At 32.8% G+C, this 27,276-nt stretch overlaps 6 protein-coding genes across 6 annotated transcripts in view; 3 read left to right on the plus strand and 3 right to left on the minus strand.

Annotated features, from left to right (window-relative positions):
- Positions 1–27,276, plus strand: part of Map205 (Microtubule-associated protein 205) — a 395,519-nt gene that overhangs the window by 56,883 nt on the left and 311,360 nt on the right. The gene's annotated exons all lie outside the window — the stretch shown is intronic.
- On the minus strand, positions 2,637–7,129 carry wdn (wings down). The gene is made up of 3 exons (XM_065516373.1): positions 5,798–7,129; positions 3,997–5,627; positions 2,637–3,623 (listed from the first exon to the last, which is right to left on the minus strand). The coding sequence occupies exons 1-3, from the start codon at positions 6,907–6,909 to the stop codon at positions 3,100–3,102; spliced, it is 3,267 nt and encodes a 1,088-aa protein (XP_065372445.1). The 5' UTR covers positions 6,910–7,129; the 3' UTR covers positions 2,637–3,099.
- Positions 8,551–14,737, plus strand: Droj2 (DnaJ heat shock protein family (Hsp40) member A4-like). Its single transcript, XM_065516400.1, has 3 exons — positions 8,551–8,692; positions 11,117–12,401; positions 13,558–14,737. Exons 2-3 carry the CDS (start codon positions 11,310–11,312, stop codon positions 13,666–13,668), a joined length of 1,203 nt encoding a protein of 400 aa, XP_065372472.1. The 5' UTR covers positions 8,551–8,692; positions 11,117–11,309; the 3' UTR covers positions 13,669–14,737.
- LOC135964216 (protein AAR2 homolog) lies at positions 16,144–17,444 on the plus strand. Its single transcript, XM_065516374.1, has one exon. The coding sequence runs from the start codon at positions 16,187–16,189 to the stop codon at positions 17,309–17,311; it is 1,125 nt and encodes a 374-aa protein (XP_065372446.1). The 5' UTR covers positions 16,144–16,186; the 3' UTR covers positions 17,312–17,444.
- On the minus strand, positions 17,465–17,894 carry LOC135964217 (uncharacterized). Its single transcript, XM_065516375.1, has 2 exons — positions 17,800–17,894; positions 17,465–17,720 (listed from the first exon to the last, which is right to left on the minus strand). Exons 1-2 carry the CDS (start codon positions 17,892–17,894, stop codon positions 17,465–17,467), a joined length of 351 nt encoding a protein of 116 aa, XP_065372447.1.
- On the minus strand, positions 19,268–23,205 carry LOC135964219 (WD repeat-containing protein 36). The gene is made up of 5 exons (XM_065516376.1): positions 22,279–23,205; positions 21,894–22,215; positions 20,980–21,234; positions 20,729–20,905; positions 19,268–20,656 (listed from the first exon to the last, which is right to left on the minus strand). The coding sequence occupies exons 1-5, from the start codon at positions 23,110–23,112 to the stop codon at positions 19,485–19,487; spliced, it is 2,760 nt and encodes a 919-aa protein (XP_065372448.1). The 5' UTR covers positions 23,113–23,205; the 3' UTR covers positions 19,268–19,484.

Below are 27,276 nucleotides of genomic sequence, written 5' to 3' on the forward strand. Positions count from 1 at the left end.
AAATATTTTTTAGTATTTTTTTTCATTTTTTTCCCCATAAAGTTTGTTCTCATTTATAAAATTTTTGCAGAAATTTTTTTTTTTTACAATATCAAAAAATATTTTCAATAATTGTTTTAAAATATACTTTGGTGAAGGGTATATATCGACCCCTTTGCGCGAAATTATCATATGTTACATTTTTCCATAGTAAAATATTTTACCGATAATCGTTATATTTATGTAAATATTACTACTTAAGTTAATTTTAACTTATGTGAAATTTAATTTACTAAATCGGTTATTGTAACTTATTTAAAATATTCTATTTATGATACTAGCCAAAGCAATCGATATGACAAATCGATATATGACTCTTGTTTTTATATTGGAAATTATATTACTATGAATAAAATAAAAATAAATTTAAAAAAATAAATGGGGGTGGGGGAATGGTGTGTGCATTGTGTTTGACGTGAGCCAGATGTGTCGGAGCATAGAGAAACATAGAGCGGAAACTAGAAAAAAACTCAAACAAAAAAATACTCAAAATAATCACACATACGAGTGTTGTTTTTGTTTTCACATAGTTTTTTCTACTAATACATTCTCACCACTTAGGTTTCTGACAACTGAGTTAGGTCTTTGATAGGAGAGTTTCCGCTCTATGTCTATTCTCTATGGGCCGGAGTCATATTGCGTTTCCAAATGGTAACACTGACTTGATTTTTCAATTTTAAAAAAATGTAAAAAACTTGCCAAATTTGTAATTATTTGAACAAATTTTTGATTTTAAAAAAATTAGATATTTTAGTTTTTTTTTAAAAAAAATTATGATTTTTTATTTTTTGAAAAATTTAACTTTATTGCAAAACTTTCCCGGGATTTTTTAATTCCAAATTAATCCAAAAACCAGTAAAATGTTTTCCAATAACCGGTCATAGTTCAATAACGTGTATATTCTAATTAGAGTGGTCAAACCGGTTTTCGAATTATTCGAAAAACCGGTTATTTTCCAATTTTCTGGTTTTTTTAACTGGTTTTTACAAAAGGACGGTTTTCGAGTTATTCGACAAACCGGTTTTTTTTTGTCTCAAATTATTCGACAAAATCGAATATTTTTTTTATTTATTTTAAGATTCTGCGATTAATTTTAATAATTAGCGATTACTTTAAACAACACTTTTCTTCCAAATGTGTGTTATGATTTCATGTTGAATGCCATTAACAAGTTATACATCAAGGACTAGGCGCAGTCGAGCGTCATTGTCATTATTTCTGGCTCATTTTTGTTTTTTACCTTCGATTTTGCGACTCGTTTTGGCGCGTGTTTGATTTAGCTTCGTATAACGGTTCCTGTTCTACGTAGTTCATACCAACCGCGTGTCTTTTAAATTGGTGGATATCATAAAATGTCATTGATACTGTACCACTGCCATTGTCACTACTGATTTCAATAACAAGGTTTAATCGTTCCAGCTTCCTATACGTAGATATAGGTTTAGAATATATTGAATGTGACTCGGAAAATTTAGAAGCTCAGCTCAGTTTAACAATAAAAAAAACAAAAAACCTAGTATTGCAACAACTAGCGATTTAAAACTAGATTTTGATTACTTGGACAAATTTTCAAAAAGTTAAAATAAAGTAAATCTTTTATACAATGCAATTTAAACTATAAAAATTAGTTTGATCAAAAATAAATTGAGGAATCATTTAAATCATTTAAATTGTATTCTCTTCTTGAAATATTATTTAAAAAAACACAACTAACTATTAGTATGTGTTAATATTATATTAATATATCATTTCTTTTGATTTAAAATATTAAACAAATTTAAAGTTGTGTTAAATAAATTTAATTTAAATAAATTTTTAAATGACTGAATGATTTTTTAATTAGTTTTAATAAAAAAAATGTTTAAGCTTAATTTATACCTCAATTCATAAATTGACAAAAAAATTTAAAAACCGGTTATTCGAACCGGTTTCAAAAATCATCCTTAAAAGTTTTAAGTTAATAAAGTTAATTTAAATAAAATTTTTTGTTTTTGTCACATAGAAAATAGTGGTTTTTGTTGTGAATACCAATTTATTGCTATTCAGTCTAAATGACCGAATATTTATGCTGTGGCCGAAAATTTTTAGTTGGGATAACAAAAATTCGGTTATTTAAATCGTAAATATTCTGTGTCAACTGATTTTCTGTTGCTAGTATTGAATAAATCTATGGATATAATCGATTCGTCGATTTGCAATAACGAATCTGTGCACTGTAAAGGATAGGAATTCCTGAAATTTCCATGTAATTTCAACTTACTACTCTTGGTGTAAGGACTAACCACAGGTAAAATTACGATGAGTTAAGTTCATTAAAGTGTAGGTAAGTTTAGCATCTATTATTGAAATTTGTAGTCAATTACACTAGTCTATCATGGACTAGTTCGAAGCCAGCAAGATCATTTAGTCAGTGAGTGGAATAATGCCATGATAGATTAAATATCATCTTAAGGGGTTTATTTTGTGCTACTTGGAGTTTACTTATATGACATTTCGCGGACGAAAACTAGACTGGCGCATAACGGGATGATTCTCAGTTTCTTGTTTATTTTGTTTATTATATTTATATAAATTGACTGCGTAAAATTAAAACCAAATTGTTAATTAAAAAACATTTTATTTTCTTTTTTTTTACAAAAAAGTTTTGTTTTTATACACTACACTGCTAAGACTATAAAAATGTTCAAATTATAATTTGAAGAACATTGGTTGCAAAAAATATATAACATTCGATTTATTTGTGTTTAGTTAGGTCTATTTAATTAGTATGGTATGGTCTATCTCTGGACAAAATTCCACAAAATATTTGTGGTCATTGTTTTCTTTGTTATTTCATAGTGTTAAAATAAACAATAACTAAATTATATATTTAAATATTATCAATCACTGAATAATAAAGAAATAAAGAAATTTTAAAAAACCTTAAATTATATTACAAAATAACTAAAAAGATACACAAAATCACACAACATTAATGAGGACTAAAGATTTGTAAAAAAAAAAAATATGAAAAACAAATTAACTTAACTAGGTTTACGGAAAAATAATTGTTACTTTGGATTAGGATAAATTGTGTTGAGCTGTTGTGGCTTGTTTTGGTAAATTACGATTGTTAAAGAGACCCAATTTCGAATTCGAAAATAACAGAGTATCGACTGAGGGCAAAGCTTGATTCGATTTCATTAGAACGGGACCGGCATTGACCGTAAGCGGCAAGTATAGTTGATTTATAAATGATGGATGTGTATTACTACTATTGCTGGTAGAAGTAGCTTTCAAATATCTCTGATTGTTATTGTTGATTTGTATCAAATCTGGAACATTGACATTTGTGGTAATGAGTTGGGGCAAATATGTGTGGGCTGTTGCCACCGTACCACGACAATCTTCAATTCGCATGGCGGTTATAGGAGCATTTGTAGTAATTATTTGATTATTAGCAATGGTAAAGGGTGGTAAGTAAAAATTGTTTGCTGTAAAATCGTTGGCTGTTAAAGTAGACGACGATGCAAATTCCATAGATGCAGGTGATGAGAATGGTGAGGACTCCAATGAAGAACACATGGATTGTTTTTTAATAGAATCTGTAAGAGAAAATATAAACATTAAGTTAATAAAAAATAAATAAAAATTAATATTTGTAAGAAAGTTTTGGTAAAAAAATAAAATTGGTGGAAAACTAATTTTTAATGAACAAATTTCTGTAAAAAAATATGAAGTCAAAAATTTGTGAGAAAAATAGGTCAAACATTGGGGCAGCTTTCTGCTTATATCTCAGACAATTCAATTATCAACCGATCCAGGACTATACATCTCATTTTCATGTATACACATGCCTATATCGACATCTTGTCCAGAAGTTGATCGATCCAGTCAATATAAATTTCATTTTTCTAATCATATTCATAACTAAAGTTTCTGCGTAAATAATTTTATTGCTTTTGCATTAAAACTTACCAAATTCTTCAGTTTTTAATTTCAAATCCATATCATGATGTTCTTCTTTGATTTTAAAGTGTAAATCAGCCATAGAATCGGATGATATTGCATTATCAGTGTCGGCAAAATTAGACATCACATGCTGATGATCAACATTGGTCGGCAAGGTGGCTTTGTACAGACCGCATTCTTCCATTTCCAAAGCCTGTTCCATTATCAATTCCTCGGCTGAGGTAATACTTAAGCAGTGCAAATCGGTGAATGTTACTTTGGTTTGATGTTGATGCTGTTGATGTTCCTGCTGCTGCTGTTGAGACTGCAAACGCAGCTGCTGTTGCAGACGCTGTTGTGTTAGTTGTTGCTCCTGCTGCTGCTCATGACTTGCTAGATTTATTTCCGAATTTGGTTCTATAAATTCCTTTTTAATAATCAAGGGTGGTGGGACTTGTTGAACTTGCTTTGGCATGGGTTGTTTTCTTTCTCTCTTAACTTTTTCCACCTTTGGCGGTTGCTGCAGCTGCTGCTGCTGTTGGTGAGATGTTTTCAAGGTAATGTTTGCTTGAGTGGACGATAATTTGGAATTGATCACATTTATAGGTTTAGTATTATACACCAGCGACAATGGAGGTGGGCCACTGCCACAATTTGATGTCACAACTGGCATGTTGGCAAGTGATGATGCAGTAATCAAGAAATTTGTTGTAGATGTTGTTGATGCAGTTGTCACAGATGAGGCATCAAAATTTGATTTCGTTATTTGTGTTACCACAGGAATTTGCTTCTTTTTACGTTTAGCCGGCACTTTAGTCAATGGTGGCGGTCCATTTATGGAGCTTAGCTGGTTGTTACTACTAGAAGTTACTGTTAACATTGGTTTTGCAAGGGTAATCGTAGTAAAGACCGTAGTGGGTGCAGTGTTTTGGGCCGATGTTGCTGTTGTGGTTATTGCTGTTGAAAATGTTGCCAACATTTGCTGTTGTTGCTGCTGCAGATTATTTGTTTCCATTTTATTGAGATCAGTTGGTTTTTGATTTGTCGCTACAGGAGTGTTGCTGTTATTGTTCTTTGTTGTGGCTGCAGCTGTTTTTACTTCGGGAGTTTTCTTTTCCTTTGGTGTACGTGTAGATTTTTTCGAACAATAGGAAGGTATATTTTCCAACATTTCACCGGTTTTGTGATCGACTTTATGACGACGTCTTGTGTGTTTTAGCCAATTGGGAAAGTTAGTGAAATCTCTGGGGCAATAGTTACATTTGAATGGCCTCTCTCCCGTGTGTATATTCGAATGTTGCTTAAGTTTGGAATTCGAAATGAACGATTTATCGCAAACTGTGCAGGCAAATGGCCTTTGTTCCAAATGCACTAAATTGTGTACCTTGAGACAACGTTCAGTTTTGTACATTTTACCGCACTTCTCACAACGATATGAACGAGTCTGTGCATGGTATTTTTGATGCCGTTGCAAGTGACTGCGCTCTTGAAAACGTTTTTGGCATTCGGAACATTCGTATGGTTTTTCTGAGGTATGGATACGTTGATGATGTGTTAAGTTAATCTTCTGTACAAATTTCTGTCCACATATCTCACATCCGTATTTCTTATTTTCGGTATGAATTTTACGATGCATCCACATGCTTCCAAGTTTAAGGCTAAAAAAAGGAAAAACTATTTTAATATTGAACATAATTTTATGATTTGCAGAATTCTAATGAAATTAACCAAAATATCATAGTATTAATAAATAAACTCTAATTTATTTCATTTTAAATTCGAGTTTATTTTTTAAAACACTCTTTGGAGCACAATTTGTTCCACTTACCACTTTCCACAATCTGGACACTTTTTCCAAGCATCCTTACGTGCATCAATTGGACGATGTGTTTTTAAATGTTTCTTCAACGATGTCTCAAGATCAAATTCTCGTTCACAATCGGGGCATTTATAAATTAAACGATGATTAGTATGTTTAGTCAGTTCCTGACTACCGCGGAATACAAGATTTTCACAATCCAGACACTTATAGATGGGTTCGGGTAAAACCAAAGGTTTTACTGCTGCTGTCGGCTTATTTGTTGATGTTTCTAAAGCAGCCAATGGAGGTGGGTGGTTTGTGGCCAATAATAACTCTTTTTGTTGTTTGTTGTGAATTTGCACTGTTTGATTTGTGGCAAGGCTGCCATTATTTAGCTTTGGTAGTTCTACCTGTGGTTTAATAAATGTTTGATGTATCCGCATAATGGGTGCTAAGGAAGGAGGACCTGTTTCTGATTTTGCCAATCTGGTGGGAGACTTTTCTTTGCGTATTTGATGCTCCGCCTGCAGAGGCTTAATGCTACGTTTTAATGGTGAGAATGAAATGCCAGTGGAAGGCTTAAGAAATGTCCCACTAAAATCTGTTTGCTCTTTCACGACAATGACCTTTAACTCGTTTTTATCAGTTGTCGGCATGGAGTTACCATTACTGGATGCGGAAGGTGAAGTCTGTATTGACTCCCGGCTCGTATTGCAGCTACCGCCACCAACTACCACATTACCGACACTACCATTACTTACGTCCAACTGTGAGGTCTGTGCACTTTCATCCAACACTCGCCAAAAGTCTGACGATGACAAACTATTACCTCCAATAGTGCCCGATGGATCTGTGCTTATGGTTACACACGCGGATAGATCAATGTCTAACGATTCGTCTTTTATGCTGGATATAGAATCAAAGTTATTCATACGCAGTAACGTGCTCAGTATTTCATCATTTTGTTGCTTAGTTGAGGTGTTGGAACTGAGACTGGTGTAGGACATTATATTGTGATTGGGAATAGTGGATGAACTGGTGGATTTTAACATAATCGTTGCCATTGTTGATGAACCGCCAACACCACCCATTATTATTTTAGGCGGCAATTTACTACTTGTCTCTGCTTCTTCTTTCATTTTTATTACAATATTTATGTCACTGTTTTTAGAGGTTATGCCGTCTATACAATTTATCTTGTTCACTAGATTGCTTAAACATTCATTAATGTTTTTTTATATTAATAATTTATTTTCTGCATTGATTTTAATTGTTTTTTACGTTTAATAAAACACTATGACATGAAAATTTCACAAGTAAAAATATTACAATCACCCTATAGAACGACGCTTTGTTTTTGACACGCCATTTTTATTTTTGATTTTCGTTTCCTTTTGTCTTGTGTTTCGTAAAAACAATACCATTCATGCAACACTGTATGGGCAAATACAACTCTGTCAATGAAATACAACACTGTATTATTGCCATATCAGTAATAATAGTTGCTATACTGAAAAAGGGCGTTTTACACTATAATACTTTGTATCATCATTAGCTTATATTATTTTTTTTTTCTATAAATTTCAAATATCAAATTATTTATTTCAAGTAATATAAAAAGCCTATAAGGCCAATAAATATATATTACAAAAGTTAATTCCTGAATATAATTAAATATAATTCTTGTAAATACCAATACAAACTGAATTAATATTAATAGAATATAAATTAATATTTTTCAGCATGACTAAAAATTCAACTTCGCTACCTTAAATGGCGTTCAAAAAACTTTTTTCCACGTTCCAAAAATAAATTTCAGGTATACATGAACGTAAACACAAAGATGGAAATAAAGATCCGTTATTCAGTCGACGAGGGTCTAGGTTTCTGAAAAACTTTTTGACAGAAAAAGTGCAACAATCGATTAAGTATCCCAAAAAAGTCGAATAGTCGATAAAGTAAAAACAAATAGCTTTTATTTTGAGTTATTGTTGCAAAAATTTGTTAGGATAGGATGAAAAGTCGAAAAATCTACTATTCATAAATAGCAAAAGCCGAGTATTCAAAAATCGAAAACGAAAAATCGAGTTTTAAAATTTGGAAGGTCGACTTTTTAAAGTTCTACCTATTGCCGACCTTGATGCTTATATTAAGAAATAAAAATTAAGTGTGGTGACGGGGGTAAATACGACGATATATTTAAAAAGAAAATAATTTTGGAAAAAAATTAAATAATTTTTATGTTCGGTTTCATGAAATTTAAAAAAAGATTTTAAAATTCTGAGTTTCTCAATAGTGATAAAGTTATTAAATAGGCGAAGCCATTTTTTTAATCATTTTTTATATATTACTAAAAAAATTTTACAAACTAAAATTATAATTCAATTGTAGTTATTAACAATTGTAAACAAATAAGAAATTGTGACAGTTTAACGAATAAAGCGAATTAAAAAAACAGTCATCTGTTCTCGCGATGTTACCTTATTAGATTCGTGGTTGTTAAATTAGAATTAAACTAGTTTGGCAACGACGAATGTAAAACTGTATTATCGACACATATGTTCATTTTCTAGAATAATCAACGCCATTTTTAAGGTAGTGGCAACACGGCGTGAGCCGTGTTGGCTGACATGAGCAAAAATATTTTTTTTTATATTAAGTTTAATTTTATTTTGAATTTATTTATTTGGAGGGTCTTCAAACCAATCAGTTTCATAAGAAATGCACGGTGTGTGTGTGTACTCAAGTTGTATATAAGCCAGATGAGCCGGAGGAGTATGAAGTTGCCAGATTGATAGCATTTTATTATTATTATCGACACACATGTTCATTTTCTAGAAGAAGAATCAACGCCATTTTTAAAATAAAAAAAAATATATACACATTCGTGAAATAAAATTACTGCGCGACGGATCAATTTGTGTGAGTTTACAACATTTTTTCATTAAAATTATCTTATAACTAGAAAAGCTTTATTTATAATAAATAAAAACAAAATTTATTAAAACACTGTTTCAAAGAAAACATACGCAAGCTGAAAAATCAAAGTGCAAAGAACAGACAAGTTCTATAAACTAACCTATAGGACAAACGTCATAATTTTCACAAAGAAAAAATTTATTACAAAAAAAAATTATTTTGCAATTAGTATTAAATAATTTCCCAGATTTTGTATTTATTGCCCTGAAGAAATTATTGGGGAACAAGAAGAAAAGGCAAATCAATTTTTTAAATTTTTTTTTTGCAAAAAGGTAAATGTGTTATATGTAAGTAATAATTTTTGTATAACTGTTACCAAGTGACGCATATAAATGTGAATAATTTGCAGAATATGTTGAATTACAATGCATATAATTTAATTTCAATTTATTTGGTTCAGGAAAGCAATTTAATCAAAATAAGATTTATGTAATTGATTTTTTCTGCAGAAGGAAGCCTGAATGTATGATGAAAAAATTTTGCAAATTGAAAATTTTTTCTTAAGTCACCATGTTTTTTGTCTTTAAAAAGCACCTGCCTTTGTCTGCGGGGTAATACTAAAGTCAATCAGCTATTCCCTGGGTAGATTTATACAATTATAACATTTGTTAACTAAATAGTATGTTTTTGCACTAATATATTATTTATATTACATTGCAAAGATTTTCCCTATTTGTTAGCTAAAGCATGTAAAGTCATCATTATGTTTAATTTTTTTTTTTTGCCTAATTACTTCCTTACTTTGCAATTTTTATACATTTCTTTATTTTCACATGTGGAAATCAATAGAAAATTCTTTTTTTTATTTTGCGTTTTTCTATTGTTTATTTGTGATTTTGCTGTGTCTGGTTATTCGCTGGTATAGCGTTGTATTTTTATATTTTTGACAAAGCTGCCATGTAGTTTTACGAATCACAAAAAGTTAAAAAGCCCTACAGAAAATCTTCAATTATTTGTAGAACTATTACGAATGTATGAAAAAAAAAGTTAAAAAGTATTTTGAAGACGTTAATGACGTTAAGACGTTAATAGATTCTAGGATTAATTGCGTGAACTGTGTTTCTTGCTCTATTTTCATAAACAAATTATAATATCGAAACATTTCAGATCAAATAATTGTTTTAGGAGATATCTTTTTATTTGGTAATTTTAGAAACAATGAACAAACATATATTTGACTATAGTTTGACAAGCATGATCAAAGGCTTTCAGATGGTCAAATAATTCTTTTTGAAACTTGACACAAGTACAAACATAAACACATTTTGTTAAATACTTAGCTAATAGCTATCCAAAAGAAACATTGGTATAAATCAAGACATCGAAACAGCTTGCATTTTTATAATTTTTTTGATGTTGATAGCTCTCATAATTAGAAGCACAAAAACGTTAATATTTTTGCCTGCTCTCTCTTAGTTTAAGAGTTTTAAGAATTTAAAGTCAATACATATAATAATACATTTCTCATATATTTGGAAAACAAACTGATCGTTATGGGTATCATTGAATAGTGCTTCACAATACCTTTAATATGATATATAATATGGTACAGTTTATTAATATTGTAAACCAAAAATTCCTTTTTGAATTTATATGACAGTACTTCAGAAAAGTTTGATATACAGAAAAAGTGATTTTAGCGAAGCCGGTGTTCGATACACCCCAGAGTTAAAATTCACCCTGCCGAAGACCGACAGAATACAGAATATGTGAATATTAACAGAAAAAAAATATGAAAATATAAACTGTTACGGAGATCTTGATTTGTTCCGAAACATTTTATGTAGCACAAATTTCTGAAATAACCTGAATCAGAGCAATTTTCCATCATTAATGAATACAATCTGAACATTGTATTCAAAAGTGTTTAAAGTAGTGCTTAATAGAAAACTCAGAACAGATTATCTCTGGTATTGGCTAAAACTAGATAAAATTGTACATCACTATGTGAAATTTCAACCATCTAAGTTGTTTAAATATTGTGTAGGTAGCTGTAAAATTTTGCGTTTTTGCCATTTTTATATAAAGTAAAATTTGAAATTTAATATAAAAAAGTTACAATAGGCACTTTAATATTTATAAAATTTTATTTATTATATGTGTATAAAAATTACTATTTAAAAGAAGACTAAAAAGTCGCATTTTTATGAAACATAAGTTATAAAGTAGTTAATTGTACATTAAAATGCAAAAAAAGAAAGAGCTGTTTGTGTATTTTGTTAAAGTACATGTTTTAAAATTGTTAAGAGTTTATTCTTATTGTTGCAAGTCTCGGACAAATTTTAACTGCTTTGTAAATACTCGTAGTATGGCAACTCTCTATTATTTTCTTTGGTTATACTAAATTTGTTTTTTTTTTTACTTCAGGTCCTTTTCATCCCCTTGACATCTTGTGTGTGTACAACAGTAACAGAAGAAGGAAAAGTCCAAAAGAAAAGTAAACGAAGAACAAGTATTTGAGCGTATATAAAAATAAGCGTGTTACGACGACGATTTTTTTATAAACCACAAATTAAAAGATAGAGAAAGAACAAAAAATACAGAAATCTAATTAAAAAAAATGGTAAAAGAAACCGCATATTATGATATTTTGGGCGTAAAACCCAATGCCACACCCGATGAATTGAAAAAAGCCTACAGAAAGTTGGCCCTTAAGTATCATCCAGACAAAAACCCAAATGAGGGTGAAAAATTCAAAGCCATTTCTCAGGCCTATGAAGTGCTCGCAGATCCCGACAAACGTTCCATTTATGACGAGGGTGGCGAGGCAGCCATTAAGAAGGGTGGTGGCGATGGCGGCGATTTCCGTAATCCTATGGACTTCTTTGAAAGATTCTTTGGCGGTGGTTTTACCACAAACAGACGTCGTGAGCGTCGTGGCAAAGATGTTGTCCACCAGTTGTCCGTGCAGCTAGAAGAGTTGTACAATGGTGCTACCCGCAAATTGGCATTGCAAAAGAATGTCATATGTGACAAGTGCGAGGGTCGTGGTGGCAAGAAGGGAGCTATTGAGAAGTGTATGCAATGTCGCGGTGCCGGCTTGGAAACACGCATCCAACAGATCGGTACCGGTTTGATCCAACATGTCGAACAGGTGTGTCGCAAGTGTGCCGGCACTGGTGAAATGATATCCGAGAAGGATCGTTGTAAGCAGTGCGTCGGTCGCAAAACAGTAAGAGAACGTAAAGTTTTGGAAGTTCACATTGACAAGGGTATGCGCGACGGACAGAAGATTGTATTTAGTGGCGAAGGTGATCATGAACCCGATTCACAGCCTGGCGATATCATCATTCTGTTAGACGAAAAGGAACATCACACATTCGTACACGCTGGCACAGATTTGATGATGAAAATGCCAGTTCAGTTGGTCGAAGCATTGTGTGGATTCCAACGTGTGATTAAGACCTTAGACGATCGTGATATTGTGATCACATCGGCGCCCGGTGAAGTCATTAAGCATGAAATGACTAAATGTATAATGGATGAGGGTATGCCACTCTATAAGAATCCATTAGAGAAGGGTCGTCTTATCATACAGTTCGAAGTTATTTTCCCCGATACAATTCCAGTCTCTGTTATTCCCCAACTGGAACAGTGCTTACCACCAAGACCAGAAGTAACCATTCCAATTGATGCCGAACAAGTCAATCTGGTAAGTAAAAACCCAACAAAATATTCTTTGAAAAACTTTTATCGTCTAAAATTGTTAGTAAAATTGGTTTTTGGGATTACAAAAATTAAATTACACAGTTTACAAGGTTTTTATCTATGGTATGAAACATATGTATGCACAGTGACGGACATTACAATAGAATCACTACCAATATTTCATTTATAACCAGGAGCAATCATAAGGATTGGTGTGGGCCAGAAAATATAAAAAAGTGGCAAAATGTGTAGTGGACGGACGAAACGACCATTAATTTAATTGGTAGTGATGATAAGACATGGGTTAGACGTCCAAAAAATGTCAAAAACCAAAAACGTTTAAACAAGCACTTGTATGTAAATATTTTGGAGAATGTTATAAAGCCACATGCAGAATGGAATATGCCCTTAAAATGGCTCTTCCAGCAAGATAATGACCCAAAGCACACGTCAGGTCTTGCCAAAAAATGGTTTTTATATAACAAAATTCATGTTATGGAATGGCCGTCTCAATAACCAGAATTAAATCCTATGGAAAATAGTAAAAGACAAACTCGGACCTGAAAAATTGAAAAACAAGGAAGAACTTTGGCAGAAAATTCAGGAAATATGGTATGCAATTTCCCGATCTATATGCGAAAGTTTGTTAAATTCAATCCCCAAAAGATTTGATGCTGTTATTAGAAATAATTGATATGCAACAAAATATTAAGAAAACAACGAAAAGAAAAGAAAAAGTCTACTATTCGAACTTTCGACTTTTCCCATTTTCAATTTCCCACAATCGAATGCATGGTGTGAGGTACAGAATGTCAATGTTTACCAACTTTAGTTTGAATTTTCGTTATAAATCATACTGGATAATAATGAAAATCGTGTCTATTTCTTTAAGTTATCTCCTATATTTTTCATAAATATTTAAGTTTCGTAAATATCTTTCGTAATAGTTATTTTATAAAAACATTATTTTATATCTCCAAACTAATACTGAAAAACTTTTTTCTAGTCTTGAAAAATAAATTCAAAATTTTGAAATGAGTATGAAAAATGCATACACAAAATTAAAGCGTATCTTTTGTGTTTCATTCAATGAACAAACAAATATATATTTTTGTGTTAAGTATTTTTTTTAATATTTTATACTTTTATTATTTTTCTAGGTTGAATTTGATCCTAAACAGCGCAGAGATCAACAACATCATCGCATGGCATACGACGAGGATGATCGTTATGACGAAGGACCCAGAGTGCAACAATGTACCACAAATTAAGCGTGTAAATAGGCAAAAACTGATATATAAACAAATGCGAATGAATAACTTACTAAAAGCAAAAGTATATCCACGCAAAAGCAAAGCAGCAGCAAAAACTACTGTAAACTTTACTACTAACTCTCACAATTCCTTTAAAATAAAAATAGAACAAAAAAAAAAACAAAAAATATCAAAACGTACCATACTCTTCAAAACAAATACATCTGGAAGAAAAATACACACAATTTACAAAAAACTAATAAAGAAAAATATTATTATTGAACAGAAAAGCGATTTGAAGCAAACAACATCAAAGAACTGTGAATTTAAGCGCAAGGAGCGAATAATGAGAAGAAATATAGAAACAAACATAATACATACATTCACATTAGTTATTTAACACTTTTTAGTCTACAAAAAGAAAAACAAATAAAAACAAAGAACTCAATATTTAAATGTAAATTTATCTACACACGCTGTATTTATTGTTACACGTCATTTGTTCGTTATCTCTCGTAGATCCTAAAAATCTAATATTTGTATGACGTTCTTCTACCATTATTATACTCCATGCATCCATCCAACCAATCAACAACCCTTTTCTCACTTTTAATATATTGTTGTATCAAATTTAGTTTTGACCAACTGCAGTTGCAGGCAAAACTTGTCGAATTTAAATTTGTATTGTGTAACTTCGTAGAACAATTATTTCTACTACTATATAATCATGATGCTTAAATGTATATATTTCGTAAATACATACAAACATTTATTTTTTAATTTTTTTTATTGCCAAATAAAATCAGTAAACGCATTTCTTCCTAGTTTAAAAAAAATGGGAGGAAAAATCAAAATTTCTTAAAGAAACTACACGGCTTGTTTTCTTCTCTTTATTTTTGTGTTGGAAACAAATTACAGTTTTATGTGAGAATTTACACTAAATATTGGAAACAAATTCAATTCAAATAGGATCTGGATAGCATTAAAACCCTTTAAAAACACAATATAAATATTATAAATAATAAAAACATAAAATAAAACGGTTAGTTCAAACGAAATAAAGATAAATTATTATTATAACCTAGAATTTGTATGTGTATTATTTGTTTTTCTTTTACAATATTTCATCCCTAATTTAAACCTCATGACAGGTGTATGTTTGTGCTCTTAATGAACGTTTAATTTAATGGGAGTGTACCTAGTAGAGTATTTTAGTGTAACTGTGATACAAATGTTTAACGCCCATGTTCTGGAAAACGCAGCGTTTTCAAATCCCTTACGGTTTGAAAAACGCAAAAAGCATTTCACCATGTTCTGAAAACCGCGCGAATTGCTATTGGTTTCAGTATACACTAGCTGTTTGAAAACGTAAAATTTTTAGAGTTTTCATTCAAGGGCGTTTCCTGCGTAACTCAATCCGAAAACGAAAATATATGCTAAATACATTGATTCGAAAGGAAATCTTTTCGAATTAGGGAGTAACCCCCCTGTATGGCGTTTTCAAATCGAAAACGAAAATATTAAGGGATATGCGCTTTTCAGAACATGGGCGTATATTTCTTAATTCTTCGTCGGATCCTTATGTAAATTGAAAGCTATTAGATGCAAATATCATTTAAGAACGCGTTAAATGTATTTCATTTGTATACCATTTACTTTGGTCTTGAATAATAAGGCTAAATACATACAAATCATTCATTCCGATTGTAATTTCCTCTATATTTATTTATTAATTAATTTATAACGCATATCGTCTCCCAAAAAACCAAATGCATTTACACAGAAAATTTAAATCGTAACCAGAATTTCTCTAGTCTTTTATACCCTTCACCATGAGTGGTAAGAATATAATATACTCTTATATAAGTTTGTCATTCCATTTGTAACATATTCTTGGAACCCCCTTCCTCTAGTGTTTAGATGAGTTATCAAGGATGAATCTGAGACGCATCCATTCCTTCATCAGAGAATCTGGTTGGTTCACCCTAGAAACGACGATTGTCGGAAATCATATCAAATATAGGAATCATCCTGTAATTTTAGAACAAAACAGTGGCAACACTTTGATATAACATTATACCAACAAACATTTAACTTTGATTTCTAATTAAAAATTTTATTTCCCAATCTACCTTAAATCGAGTTTAAATTTTAAGTTAAATTCGTTATTAGAGCTCGAGAAAGACATGAGAATGACGTTTGAGGTCGTAATATATAAATATACCTTTTTAAATGTATGAATTTGTGTTTGTTGGGTTATAAATAAAATACATACAAAAAAAGAAAAATAAAATGTCAAACAATTTGGCTATTATCAACTATAAAATAGAGTTTAGTTTTTCATTTAAAAATAAAAATTTTGTTTAGATTTTGCATACGTCCCCATAATAACAGCTGGCAACTCATCCAATATTGAAAACAAAAACCAAAAATCTGGCAGCCAAAACAGTTTGCAAAAAATTGAGCGTCCAGCTGATCGAATTTACTTTTTAACAATTTTTAAAAATAAAAATTTTAATTTTAAAAAGCAAACAAAATGAATCAAGACAATTCATCTATGGATATGGATCCCGAAATAGCAAAAAAGCTTTTCAATCAGGGAGCTGTACTGTTTATAACTGGCGTTCCTAAAGGCACCGAATTCGGCATAGACTTGTGTTCGTATGTGATTGGTGATAATTTCCGTGGTGTCAAGATGATACCACCAGGACCTCATTATGTATGGTGTGCAGCTACTGGACCATATGGCGACACAGCACCCAGGGTGGGATTCACGTATTTCTTTGAAGAACAAGAGCTGGTGGTTAGAGAATGGGATGCAAATAACGAGGAGTTAAGAGAAAGACAAATTGCCGAACCTGAATTGGAAAAGCAACGTTTAAAAGAGAATCTGAAAATGTTAGATGCATATTTGCCAGCCTATGATTTCCGCTATTGCGGTGAATGGCGCAAACTAACCGACACTATTACCAAGCAATGTGTGGAAAGGTGCAGGCCAGCTTTGGGTACAATACGAACTAATGTGGAATTATTATCATGCCCAGACGAGGAAAGACCGCGAGGACCTTTAACGGAAGCCCATCCATCTATGACCGCTAAATTGGTAAATGATGAAAATGACTTGTTGCCACAGTTAAAACCGGTTGAAGGAACTGCACCTAGGTTTAGCCATATACCAGAACGTATACCTAAGAATTCAACACCAGCCGAAATATCTAAACATTCTTTGGATTGCATACAAGCCTGCAATGAATTAATAAGAAACTTTAATAATGCACCAGATTTAATAGAGGAAATACAAATATCTTTTGTGTTTTTTCTGGTTGGATATTCTGTAGAGTCTCTAGCTTATTGGCGTAAAGTTTTGTCATTGTTGTCACATTCAGAAGAGGCGGTGGGCAAATACCGGCTGTTATTCATGAAATATAGTGAAGTGTTAGTCCATCAACTGCCGCACTTGCCGGAGGAGCTAATGGAACCATCGGAACGTAATACGGTGTACAAGGATGTACGCTCATTGTTGGTGAATTTAAATCTGGGTGGTCTTCACAAAAGCGCTGAGTTTTTAACAAAAAAACTAAAAAATTCTATGAATTGGACATTTGAGGGTTTGTTAGATGAAGATCCGGAAGATATGCCAGTTGTAGTTGAAACCAATTAATAATACCCAAACAATGCTAACATTAATATCCTGCACGTAAGTAACATTTAAACATTTATTAGTTTTATTATTGTATGTAGTATTTGTTATAATAAAATTTGTAATAAAATAATTGAAAGTAATGTAAAATGAATGCTGAGAGGTATGTGTAAACTATTTGACTTTTTTAGGCTCCTTCACTAAGTCATCATCATCATTATCGCGAACATTATTAGCAGTTTTAGCTACACTTTGTTTAGCCTTTTTGGTTTCATCATTACTTCCATTCTCCTCTAACTGTACATCATTGTCCATTTCTGCATCGGCTATTTCTTTTTCTAAATCCAAATTATATTTGGCTGCCAATTCTTCCAATCGTTTTTGATTGTTTTTCAAATAGCCGGGCAGATAAAATATTGTTTGGACCATTCTTAAATATATTCAAGCAAATTTAATTATTAATAAATATTGATTTAGTTTTTTTATATAGAATTTCCTTCTAAACTTACTTGAGGAGCACATAGCCCGATATGGCCAACAACAAACAGGTACATGATGTTTTCAACATCGTCCAATAGTCTACTACAACCTGCTGGTGCTTCATTTTGTCACAAGTATGACAATCAATTTTTATACTCAATAAATTGTTTGCTCCAAACTAATTTTAAAAATTAGTTGACTCTTTCTTAATAATATTCCGTGCAGTTTATACACCTTGTTGTTCGATCAATGTCAAATAGCCTTCAATCACACGTAGTCATAATAATTTTAATAACTGATTTATTAGTTTTGCATATTTTTATTAAACTTATGGTCATATTTGTGGCATATGTGGGTCACCATGGTTACCGAAACTTATATAGAGGGGGTTCGTCCTTTTGTCATGAAAATTATAGTGAATGTACGCTTGAATGCATTGTTGTTAGGGTTTGCAATGAGATATTCCTTTGCAGGATCTAAGAAAACTCTTCGGAAATTTTTATTCACAACTGTTCTGAAATGCTTTTTCCAAGGCCAACCAAATTTATACTTTTCTTTCTATATGTATTCTCATAAATATTTAATTTAACAGGGCTTACTTAGAAACCCTATACGTGTCATTTGTATACAATGAATGTACATTAGGTTGACCCCATATGTATGGAGAATAAATAAGGGTGGCATCAGTATTTGGTGAGCAGGATTAAAGTTAATTTTTTTAAGGTTTCTCGCATAGGAGTACCCTAATGTAAATATTGTCCGATATAATTGTATGTTCTTTTGTAAAGGAAATACAGTTAATAACCTTATGAAATCAATAATATTAAAAATAGTATTTATCAAGTTATAATAATGTAATTATCAACAACTTTGTCTATGCATATAGTAAGTGAGAGATATCATGTTTTATATTTCACCTTAATTATCATTAATTTTCATGAATAAAGTCATAACTCAAATAAGTATAGCCATATCTGACTGTTTAAGCCAACTTTCAACATCCATGATTGCTACATAAATATATCACCTATAATTCTGATTCGGTCGCAATTTAAATTCGGGAAAATTGGCTGTAATATAAGCAAAAACCGTAAGTCGTTAACATAGACAATATGGATACTATTGGGCATTTCGGATGACATAACGCCATAGAAATTAGGAACGACAATGGATCAAAACCGGCACAGCCGAATATTTTTTTTTACAAATTCTACATATATATTAATGTAAACGAGAGACTATAATCCAATTTAACGGTTCCCTCAATATCTAAGAATGCGGCCGATGTATACTGCCCATTTCGTAATCCATGTTCTATTTAACTTACCACCCCGTGGAGATATACTCTTACTACGTAATAAGGCGATTCCAACTATTTTATCTCATATTTTCCATTACTTATTTAGAAATTTAAAAAAATATTCTGAGCATTTTGAAAATTCTCACATTTAAACATATGACGGCATTGATGCAAATGGAACTACAGGTGAAGTTTAGTTTTCTTTTTTGTTTGTTTTATTTTTTTATAAACGAATTTATAAACATTTCGATAAACTTAATTTTTTTTTTATAAAACTATTACACTTACCCCTATTAACACGAAGTCTGGTTAAGCCTTAACTAATAGTTATACTGTCGGTTAAAATTATTTTTGTATGAAAACTGTCAGTATAACTATTAGTTAACACATAACCAGAATTCGTGTTACTGGGGGTTATTGTACAAAATTTCTTAAGGCTGCTACCACTCCCATGCCATACATGAGTTTCTCTTCTAGTTGTTTCCACGAATTTTCTTGTATGTCAGACAATTCCTGTAAACTGGACATTACTTCGGGCATTTCAACTAAATTTAAACCATGCGAACGTAGAAATACACTTAAATATGATTGAGCTAGTTCGAAGTTTTGTTTTGATTCAAACATGTGTTTGAGGGTTTTTAAGAACTCTACCATGGCCTTGACGGTGCCACCACCAATCGGATGTAAAGATTTCACCTCAAAGTCAATCATTGAAGGTCCTAGTAGTTTAAGATGTTGCACACATTTCTCATAGTCTTGGGTGGAGGCGGTAACTTCTAATAATTTGCCAAAATTTGTTAGATTATTGAGAGATGTTGCCTTCAGTACCCTGGACTCATCGTCTGAATTGGCGGTAACATCGAATTTCATTTCTAAACCAGCCACTGTGGGCAGGAAGAAGGGAGCTTGTTTGGGTGCTTTAGGTGGTGCCTTGGGTTTGTTGCGTCTTTTGATTATTTCTAAATCTAAAAGATTTTGCCATCTAGAGGCTGCCAAACCGGACATTGTAATCAACTCCTTGGATAATTGATCAGGTGTTTCATATTTCAAAGCGATCTCTTCGCCCAATTCTTCCTCGTCATCAACATCCATGGATAGTTCATCTACGGCTTCTTCCAGGCTCAATTCATCCGCCACATTCGATGGTAGACCCACATAGGGGGCTTCTGCTTTAGGATTAATGGAACGCAGAGATATTTGGCTGAATAACATTTTGTTAGCCCACAAATAAATGCCCAAATTATTGACATGAGCAGTGGCTAGGAAATCTCCCGTTGGGGACATTGTCAGAGACACACAAGGTTTTTCCACCCGGAATTGATCAATCATATAGGATGAGGGTATGTCCCAGATCTTAATAGTTGCATCCATAGAGGCTGATATCAGCCAACGACTGTCAGGGCTAAAGGTAACATCATTGATTTTTGCCGCATGACCCTCAAATTTACGTATCACCACTTTGGTATCCAAATCAATAACTAGTATGGTGAAGTTTACCAAAGCTACTGCAATCATGGCACTTTCACGATGACAACGTATTAGGGAAATACCATCTTTCAACTGCATTTTAGCTAGAGGTTTATCAGCTAAAAGTAAACAATTGAATATTAAAAATCTTTTAATCGAAACAGATGAATAAATAATAAAATATCACATACAAATTTGTTTAAAGTGCCAAAACTTCAGGAAACCATCACTGCAACCGGTAACCACCACCTGATTTAGATTATCACAAGCCACTCCACGTATGGCTGCTCTATGAGCAGGATTACCATAAGTAGCTCTGTGATGGCCAGATTGTATATTAAAACGTTCCACATCACCACTGGAATAACCTGTTTAAAGATTGCACATACTTGCATTTAATTGAAATTCCAACAAAAATAACAACCATTACAACAATACATACCAATAATAACGAAATTACCACAATGCGTTAAGGTAACACATGTTGTTTCGGCCTTAAAATCAACACGATTTTTATTGGTGAATTGTTTGGGTATCAAATGATGTTCACCCATACGATTTTTATGAAATGACCATGTGGTTGTGTGTACTGTACCCATGTGTATGGCCGCTATATTGTCCCATTCCTTTTCGCGTGTCAATTCTGTGGTAAATTCTACAATTGGTGGCATACGGTAATGGTCCACTTGGAAGCGATCTTAAAAAAAAAAATAATAGTTTTGTATTTATGATAAATAATTTTAATTTTTTTTTGACAATTATTCGAGTTTTACTTTAATCGAATAAAACTTTATAATTTTTTTCGACTCATTTTTAAAATGGCCTCTATTATCGAACAAATAAAAATTTAATAAAATATAATTAAAACCAGAAAATGTTTAAAAAATCGTACAGAAGGACGATTTGTTTGTAGTACATTATTTTGCAATCGGACCTGTAGTTTAGTATAAACACTTTTCTTCTGATCCACCCCACTGTGCCGGATTTGAACGGAATTATCAAGGTTTTTGGAACCAGCATAAGCTAGTTGGAGTTCCAATTTTAATGTTATTTTTAGTATTTTCTTAAGGCCAAATTTCATATTTATTAATACAAATTTTGTTTTATAAAAAGTTGATTATGAATATCATGGTTGTTAATAAATATCTCAAAAGTTTGAAGTCCTGGATTTGTATCAATATTTTTTCAAGTAAGACCTAAATTAACAAACATTGGTGTGTCACATCATGAACTAAAAACCTTGTAAACTAGTGTTATTGATCGATTTTTTTATTGTAAATAGAAACATTTTATTCAATTAAATAAAAAATATATCTTTTCGTAGATTATTCGAATAAAATCCTACTGTATACTTACTTTTCTTTTTCGATGACTTTTTATTATAACTAGCTTTTCCCAAACTTTTGTTTAAAGATTCCGATATGATACTAAATGCTCTTAGGGAACTATCCTCTCCAGAGGATAATATGGTTTGACCATTACTACCATGATAACGTATGCACATAGGTGGTGCATTGTGTCCCTCACGTATGCGCAACATGCGGGCTCCTCCATCCGATAAATCAAAAATCCACAATTTCATTGAATTGTCAGGAGATGTGGTGAGGATTAATGGTTCATTTGGCATGCAAATAGCGGTAGTGACAGAATCTTCATGGGCTTGCAGTTGGCTAGTAATCTAAAAAATAGAAACAACACCATATTTAGTAAAAATGATGAATTTATTACAAAACCACCATACCTTCTTTTCCTCCAAATTCCAAAATGCAATATAACCGTTAGTACTAGCTGAAGCCATAATTGGTGGACCATCGGTACGGAAAGTAATTTTCGATACAGCTCCCCAATCTTGCGTGAATTCCATTATGGTTTCATCAAACTTCAAATTCATAACAATAATAGTACCATCTTGATGACCTACAGCCACTACATCAATAGCAGGCGCTGGTTCAATGCAGGTCACACGGCTGGGGTGACCAGTAAATGTATAAACTAAACGATTGTCTTTAAGGTTCCATATCTTTAATTGACCCTGTCTCGAGCCCAACACAACTTTATTGACATATGTAGGTGGATGGGCAATGGCAGTAATTTGAAATTCTTCCACATTAAAAGGCACTTCCAAGTACACTTCTTCCTTTAAAATGTCCCAAACTTTCAGCACGTTGGCCTCATCCACAGCAATTAAATGCTTAGCAAATGGCAAAAGTAAATGAACATTTTTTGTGTGGCCCCTATAGATGTGTCTTACATGCTTGCCAGCACGCCAGGCATAAATACATTTATTACTGGCTGTATAAATATGAAAACGATCTGTGGCCAGGGCGGTAATATCATCTGGATGTTGTCCACTGACATGCAGCAAGCGGAAATGATTAGAGGTGTATACTTGAAAGGAACGTCCAATGCATGTTGTTATCAAATTATCTTTACGACGCTGTATATAACGTACCACGGCTGGAATATGATTGCTTACATATCCCAAAGCACGATTGCGTCGAAAAATCACACTACTATCACGATGTTTTACTTGATGGTTTTCATCTATTTCATTTTTTTCTCCTAAGTTTGTCATTTTTTTATATTTTTAGTAGGATTTTCACTTTGTTTTATTTATTTTAACACAAAATTCCTAAAAAAAATTATTGAAAACACGCGGAACTTGTCAAATGAATGAAATTGTGATGGGGAGAGATAAATTTAAAACAAGAGAGCGAGATTGGTTTGTTTTGTCGTGAACACCACCAGAAAACAACATGTGCTACACAGAGCAAAATTATGTGGTATACATTTGTTTTGTAGCTTGTGGTACGTTTAAGTATTTTGACGTGAAGGCTACGAAAAAGAAATGCAACAAATCCAGTTTCTAGACAGTATCGAAAAAAATGTTTTTTCTTAGAATTGGGGGTAGAAAGGTGATTTAATTTCATTGTTTCCGAGTTATATACTTTTAATGTGTGAAAATAATTCTGTTTGTTGATGTCAGAGGTAAGGTGTTGTTTTGTTATTGGGCTAGAGACTTGCGCAACTAAATTGCCTAGTGTGATAGGGGTCTAGATATAAAACTCCAGAAAAAATATTTATATAGTCTAAATTTCGAAATTTTAATTAGGGACTATAGTCCGAAATATTGTTGTCTTCGACACGGACAAACAAACTGCACTAGTAATAGTTGTAGAGCTGTTCACTCCGGTGTGTAGAACCGTATGACTAGGGAATGATTTCGGTCAAAATTTGGAGGAGTGTTTTTTTTTGAAGCAACTTAATTGCTTAGAATTTCATTTTTATTCTAAAATATATTAGGGATTTGTGCTCATTTATGAAATTTTAATGAAAGCTACTGTAAATTATGGACGAGTAGGTGCCAAATTTGATAGTGTAAGTTTTACTTACATAAAACAAATTTGTTCCGAATTTTGCAAAAGGGCAATAATCGACTACTCAGTACTAGGCTACGCATCATCTGGGTGCCGGGCAACTCTAGTGTAGTGGACAATGAAAGAGCTAACGACCACGATTCAGAAGAAGGGAACTAGTTGATACAAACTTGAACAATACGAAATCCTTCAAGGCGGATTTTAAGGGACCTGTTCAAAATGAGTAACTTCGTAATTAGAAGGGTGCTACGAAGGAACTCGTTGAGACAAACTTGGACAATACGAATTCTTTCGAGGTATTTGAAAAAATGGGCAAAAGAAGCTCATGTGGCTCTCTGGTCAAGCGAAACGGTGGATAGGAACAAAATGACGTGGGACTTGCTCAAAATGAGTAACTTTGTAATTAGAAGGGTGGTCGAAGGAAGTCGTTGAGACAAACTTGAACAATACGAAATATTTCGAGGAAAAACGAGCGGATTTGAAAAAATGGGCAAGAGAAGCTCAGGTGACTCTAGCGAAACCACAACAATCCTATGGGGAAATCCCAACGAGGATAGTACGAGGGACCTGCTCAAAGTGGAGGATGGTATGCATTTTAAAGAGACACTCTGGTTTAGATATATTTGGTGTGTATTACAGAAGTAGACTTCCACTAGAAGACCCATAGGATCTTATATAACTTAAGAAATATAACTCGGTGTGAAGAAATTAAAATAGAGAGAAAAAAGAAGGAAGTCAGGTGCCATAGAGTTAATTAAAGTGAAAATCTTAGTTCAAAGAAAAAGTAAGTAAAAGAAGATATAAAAGAAGGATATATGTATATTCCCGTTACCTAAAAATATCCAGCCTATTCCCCTGATGAAGCCTAGTAGATTAGATCATTTCTAGCTACATATATCCCCCAGTTCATGAGACCCTCTAGTCTTCTAGTTCCTCATTATCCCATTTACCAATGAAGGTTCCAATTGAGCAGTGCCCGGTTGTCACTCCTACTAAAGACCTGAGACTATTCCTAGCCAACCCAATTAGTGTTCTGGTTGCCTTTGCATCCAACTTTGGCCAAATAGCCAAGAGACACTTTGGTTTATCAGATGGGTTGTGTAGAATCTAATGAATGCGGCGAAGATATTAAAAAAATTTAGCATTTTTTCTGTGCATGTCCTGATTATTCCGGAATTAGAATAACTCTCTTCGGGCGAGAACCTTGACTGTAGGACTCTAATAAACTTTGTTGATGAAACCGTCTAAACTAAACGTCGAGCGATGACGGATCATCGGCATTGTAAAGCCAAGTTTCCGCATACACCGTAATCGGCACCGAAAACGAAATTCCATACATTTGCACCGAAAAAAGTTCGTTTCAGAAATCGGCAACGAAAATTGGGAACGAAACGGCACCGATCAGTAACGAAAAACCTGTCATTTGGGGCCGGAACGAAAACAACTTCAAGTAGGTTGTTTTCGGTGCTGTAGGAACGAAATTCAATATGAATAAAAAAAATAAATTTTCTTTATTGGAAGAGGAAAAAATAATAGATTTTGTCAAAAATAATGAAATTCTATTTAATGTGCGACATCCAAAATTAAAAAATAATTTCGTTTCTGTTTTATGCCGCAACGCACCCAACTGAAACGAAAACAATTCAGAAACGAGACGGTGACGAACACCAACGTTTTTCAGTTTCAGTTTTCGTTATCGGCGCCGATTACGGTGTATGCGGAAACCCAGCTTAACAAGTACATTCAAGGTAGTGTACAACAGTCCCAATGTAGCTTAGGTATATGTAAGTATTATGACTATATCCTCCTATGAACCTAACCTATCCTAACCTAAGTCATATTCAGAGAGGGTAGTTGTACGGGGGTTAGGAGAAATAATAGATCAATTTCATTGAAATTTAAAACGCTTTGTCCTCAACTTGTAATATTTATTGATTTAACGAACTGCAATTTGATGAAAGATTTACATCAGTGGTCGGCAATCATAGTCACCCGACAGCCGATCGCTTTCTACTATTCAGATATTTATAACACAAATGTGAGCGAGACTCGCTAAAATTATCAAAAGGGAAATAAATTGGATATTGTACATCGACGGAGAAAAATTTAGAATATTTTATTTTTCTTCTTGGACCAGAACTCATGCAAAGCATTGTGTTGGAACTAGAAAAATAGGTTATGGGAGGAAGGAAAGTGGGAGTAGTGTTTGTGGACATTCGATTTGAACTTTCCTAAATTGAAAATGACAGAAAACACTTCAGTGGGAAGTACAGTACGGCTAAAGAATGAATTTTCCTTGTAGTGTGTTGTGCGGTCCACTGGCCAATCGACCACAAAGGGATGTGTTCTTGATGAAAAACGTGTATTACGTAAAAATCTGCGGGTATCAGGAACAAGTTTCCAAATTTCATTAGAATACGACGGTTCTACGACGGTGCTCCAGCGAATCAATGGAGTTGGATACCCTACTGTCGCCGATAAGCAACTTCACCCTCTCCTGTACGCGTTCGAGAAGCTCCAAAATAGACTTTGAAGCACCGGCCCATACATGGGAGTTATATTCCATTTTCGATCGGATATAGGTGGTGTAAATAGTGAGGAGATCAGATGGAGTGAAATAATTCCTACAGCGTTTCAGAAATGCTTCTTTCGACACTTGAAAAATGTGTTTAGACCAGCGGACATCACACTGTATTCTCATGCCCAGAACATCAAGACTGTCTGATTTCACAATATTTACACCATCCATAAATACAGATGAAGCGACATGGTCTGTCGTTCGTTTACGTGTCAATATGCAACACTGAGTCTTGCGAGCGTTGAAAGCGACCCTATTCACACGACCCCATTCAGAGATTGTCAGGAGGTCCCGATTAAGGGAATCATTCATATTTTGCCTCATTGTCCCAATCTCCGACAGATTTGGTCTGTAACTGAATGAATATGAATGGCAAATGTTGCTGTCAAAGAAATAGATAGGGTTGGAAGTTTGATGTAGAAGGTCATTTAGAAAAATAAGAAATAGTGTAGGAGACATGACAAACTTTATATACTGTTACTACCCATGGTGAAGGGTGAAACTGACAAACGTTCTGACAAACTTACTGCACATGGTGAAGGGTATAGTACATAAATAATAAATAAAAACAATTAAGTTGTTTTGCTAATCTGTTTAGTATGTATTTTTTTTATTATTAATTTTTAATATTTTTTGTTTTTTTTTATTTCATTTTGGTTTATTTAATCTCTATAGTAGGTATGTATTTCATTTAATATAATTTATTATTTTTTGCATTTAGTTTTTTTTTCGGTTTTATAATATAAATTTGCTAACAAATTGTTAAATATATGTATACATATAA

Source organism: Calliphora vicina, chromosome 1 (genome assembly GCF_958450345.1).
Source record: "Calliphora vicina chromosome 1, idCalVici1.1, whole genome shotgun sequence".
NCBI lineage: Eukaryota > Metazoa > Arthropoda > Insecta > Diptera > Calliphoridae > Calliphora > Calliphora vicina.

What these genes read in the sequence shown, in the direction of transcription:
- wdn (XM_065516373.1), bottom strand. Translation starts at nt 6,909, where the DNA reads ATGAAAGAAGAAGCAGAGACAAGTAGTAAATTGCCGCCTAAAATAATA. An exon ending in TGTCCAGATTGTGGAAAGTG is followed by an intron (nt 5,628 to 5,797) that starts GTAAGTGGAACA and finishes TCCTTTTTTTAG; the next exon opens with CCTTAAACTTGGAAGCATGT. An exon ending in ATTAAAAACTGAAGAATTTG is followed by an intron (nt 3,624 to 3,996) that starts GTAAGTTTTAAT and finishes TTTCTCTTACAG; the next exon opens with ATTCTATTAAAAAACAATCC.
- Droj2 (XM_065516400.1), top strand. Translation starts at nt 11,310, where the DNA reads ATGGTAAAAGAAACCGCATATTATGATATTTTGGGCGTAAAACCCAAT. An exon ending in ATGCCGAACAAGTCAATCTG is followed by an intron (nt 12,402 to 13,557) that starts GTAAGTAAAAAC and finishes TTATTTTTCTAG; the next exon opens with GTTGAATTTGATCCTAAACA.
- LOC135964216 (XM_065516374.1), top strand. Translation starts at nt 16,187, where the DNA reads ATGAATCAAGACAATTCATCTATGGATATGGATCCCGAAATAGCAAAA.
- LOC135964217 (XM_065516375.1), bottom strand. Translation starts at nt 17,894, where the DNA reads ATGAAGCACCAGCAGGTTGTAGTAGACTATTGGACGATGTTGAAAACA. An exon ending in TCGGGCTATGTGCTCCTCAA is followed by an intron (nt 17,721 to 17,799) that starts GTAAGTTTAGAA and finishes AATATATTTAAG; the next exon opens with AATGGTCCAAACAATATTTT.
- LOC135964219 (XM_065516376.1), bottom strand. Translation starts at nt 23,112, where the DNA reads ATGACAAACTTAGGAGAAAAAAATGAAATAGATGAAAACCATCAAGTA. An exon ending in GGAATTTGGAGGAAAAGAAG is followed by an intron (nt 22,216 to 22,278) that starts GTATGGTGGTTT and finishes TCTATTTTTTAG; the next exon opens with ATTACTAGCCAACTGCAAGC. An exon ending in TGGTAATTTCGTTATTATTG is followed by an intron (nt 20,906 to 20,979) that starts GTATGTATTGTT and finishes ATCTTTAAACAG; the next exon opens with GTTATTCCAGTGGTGATGTG.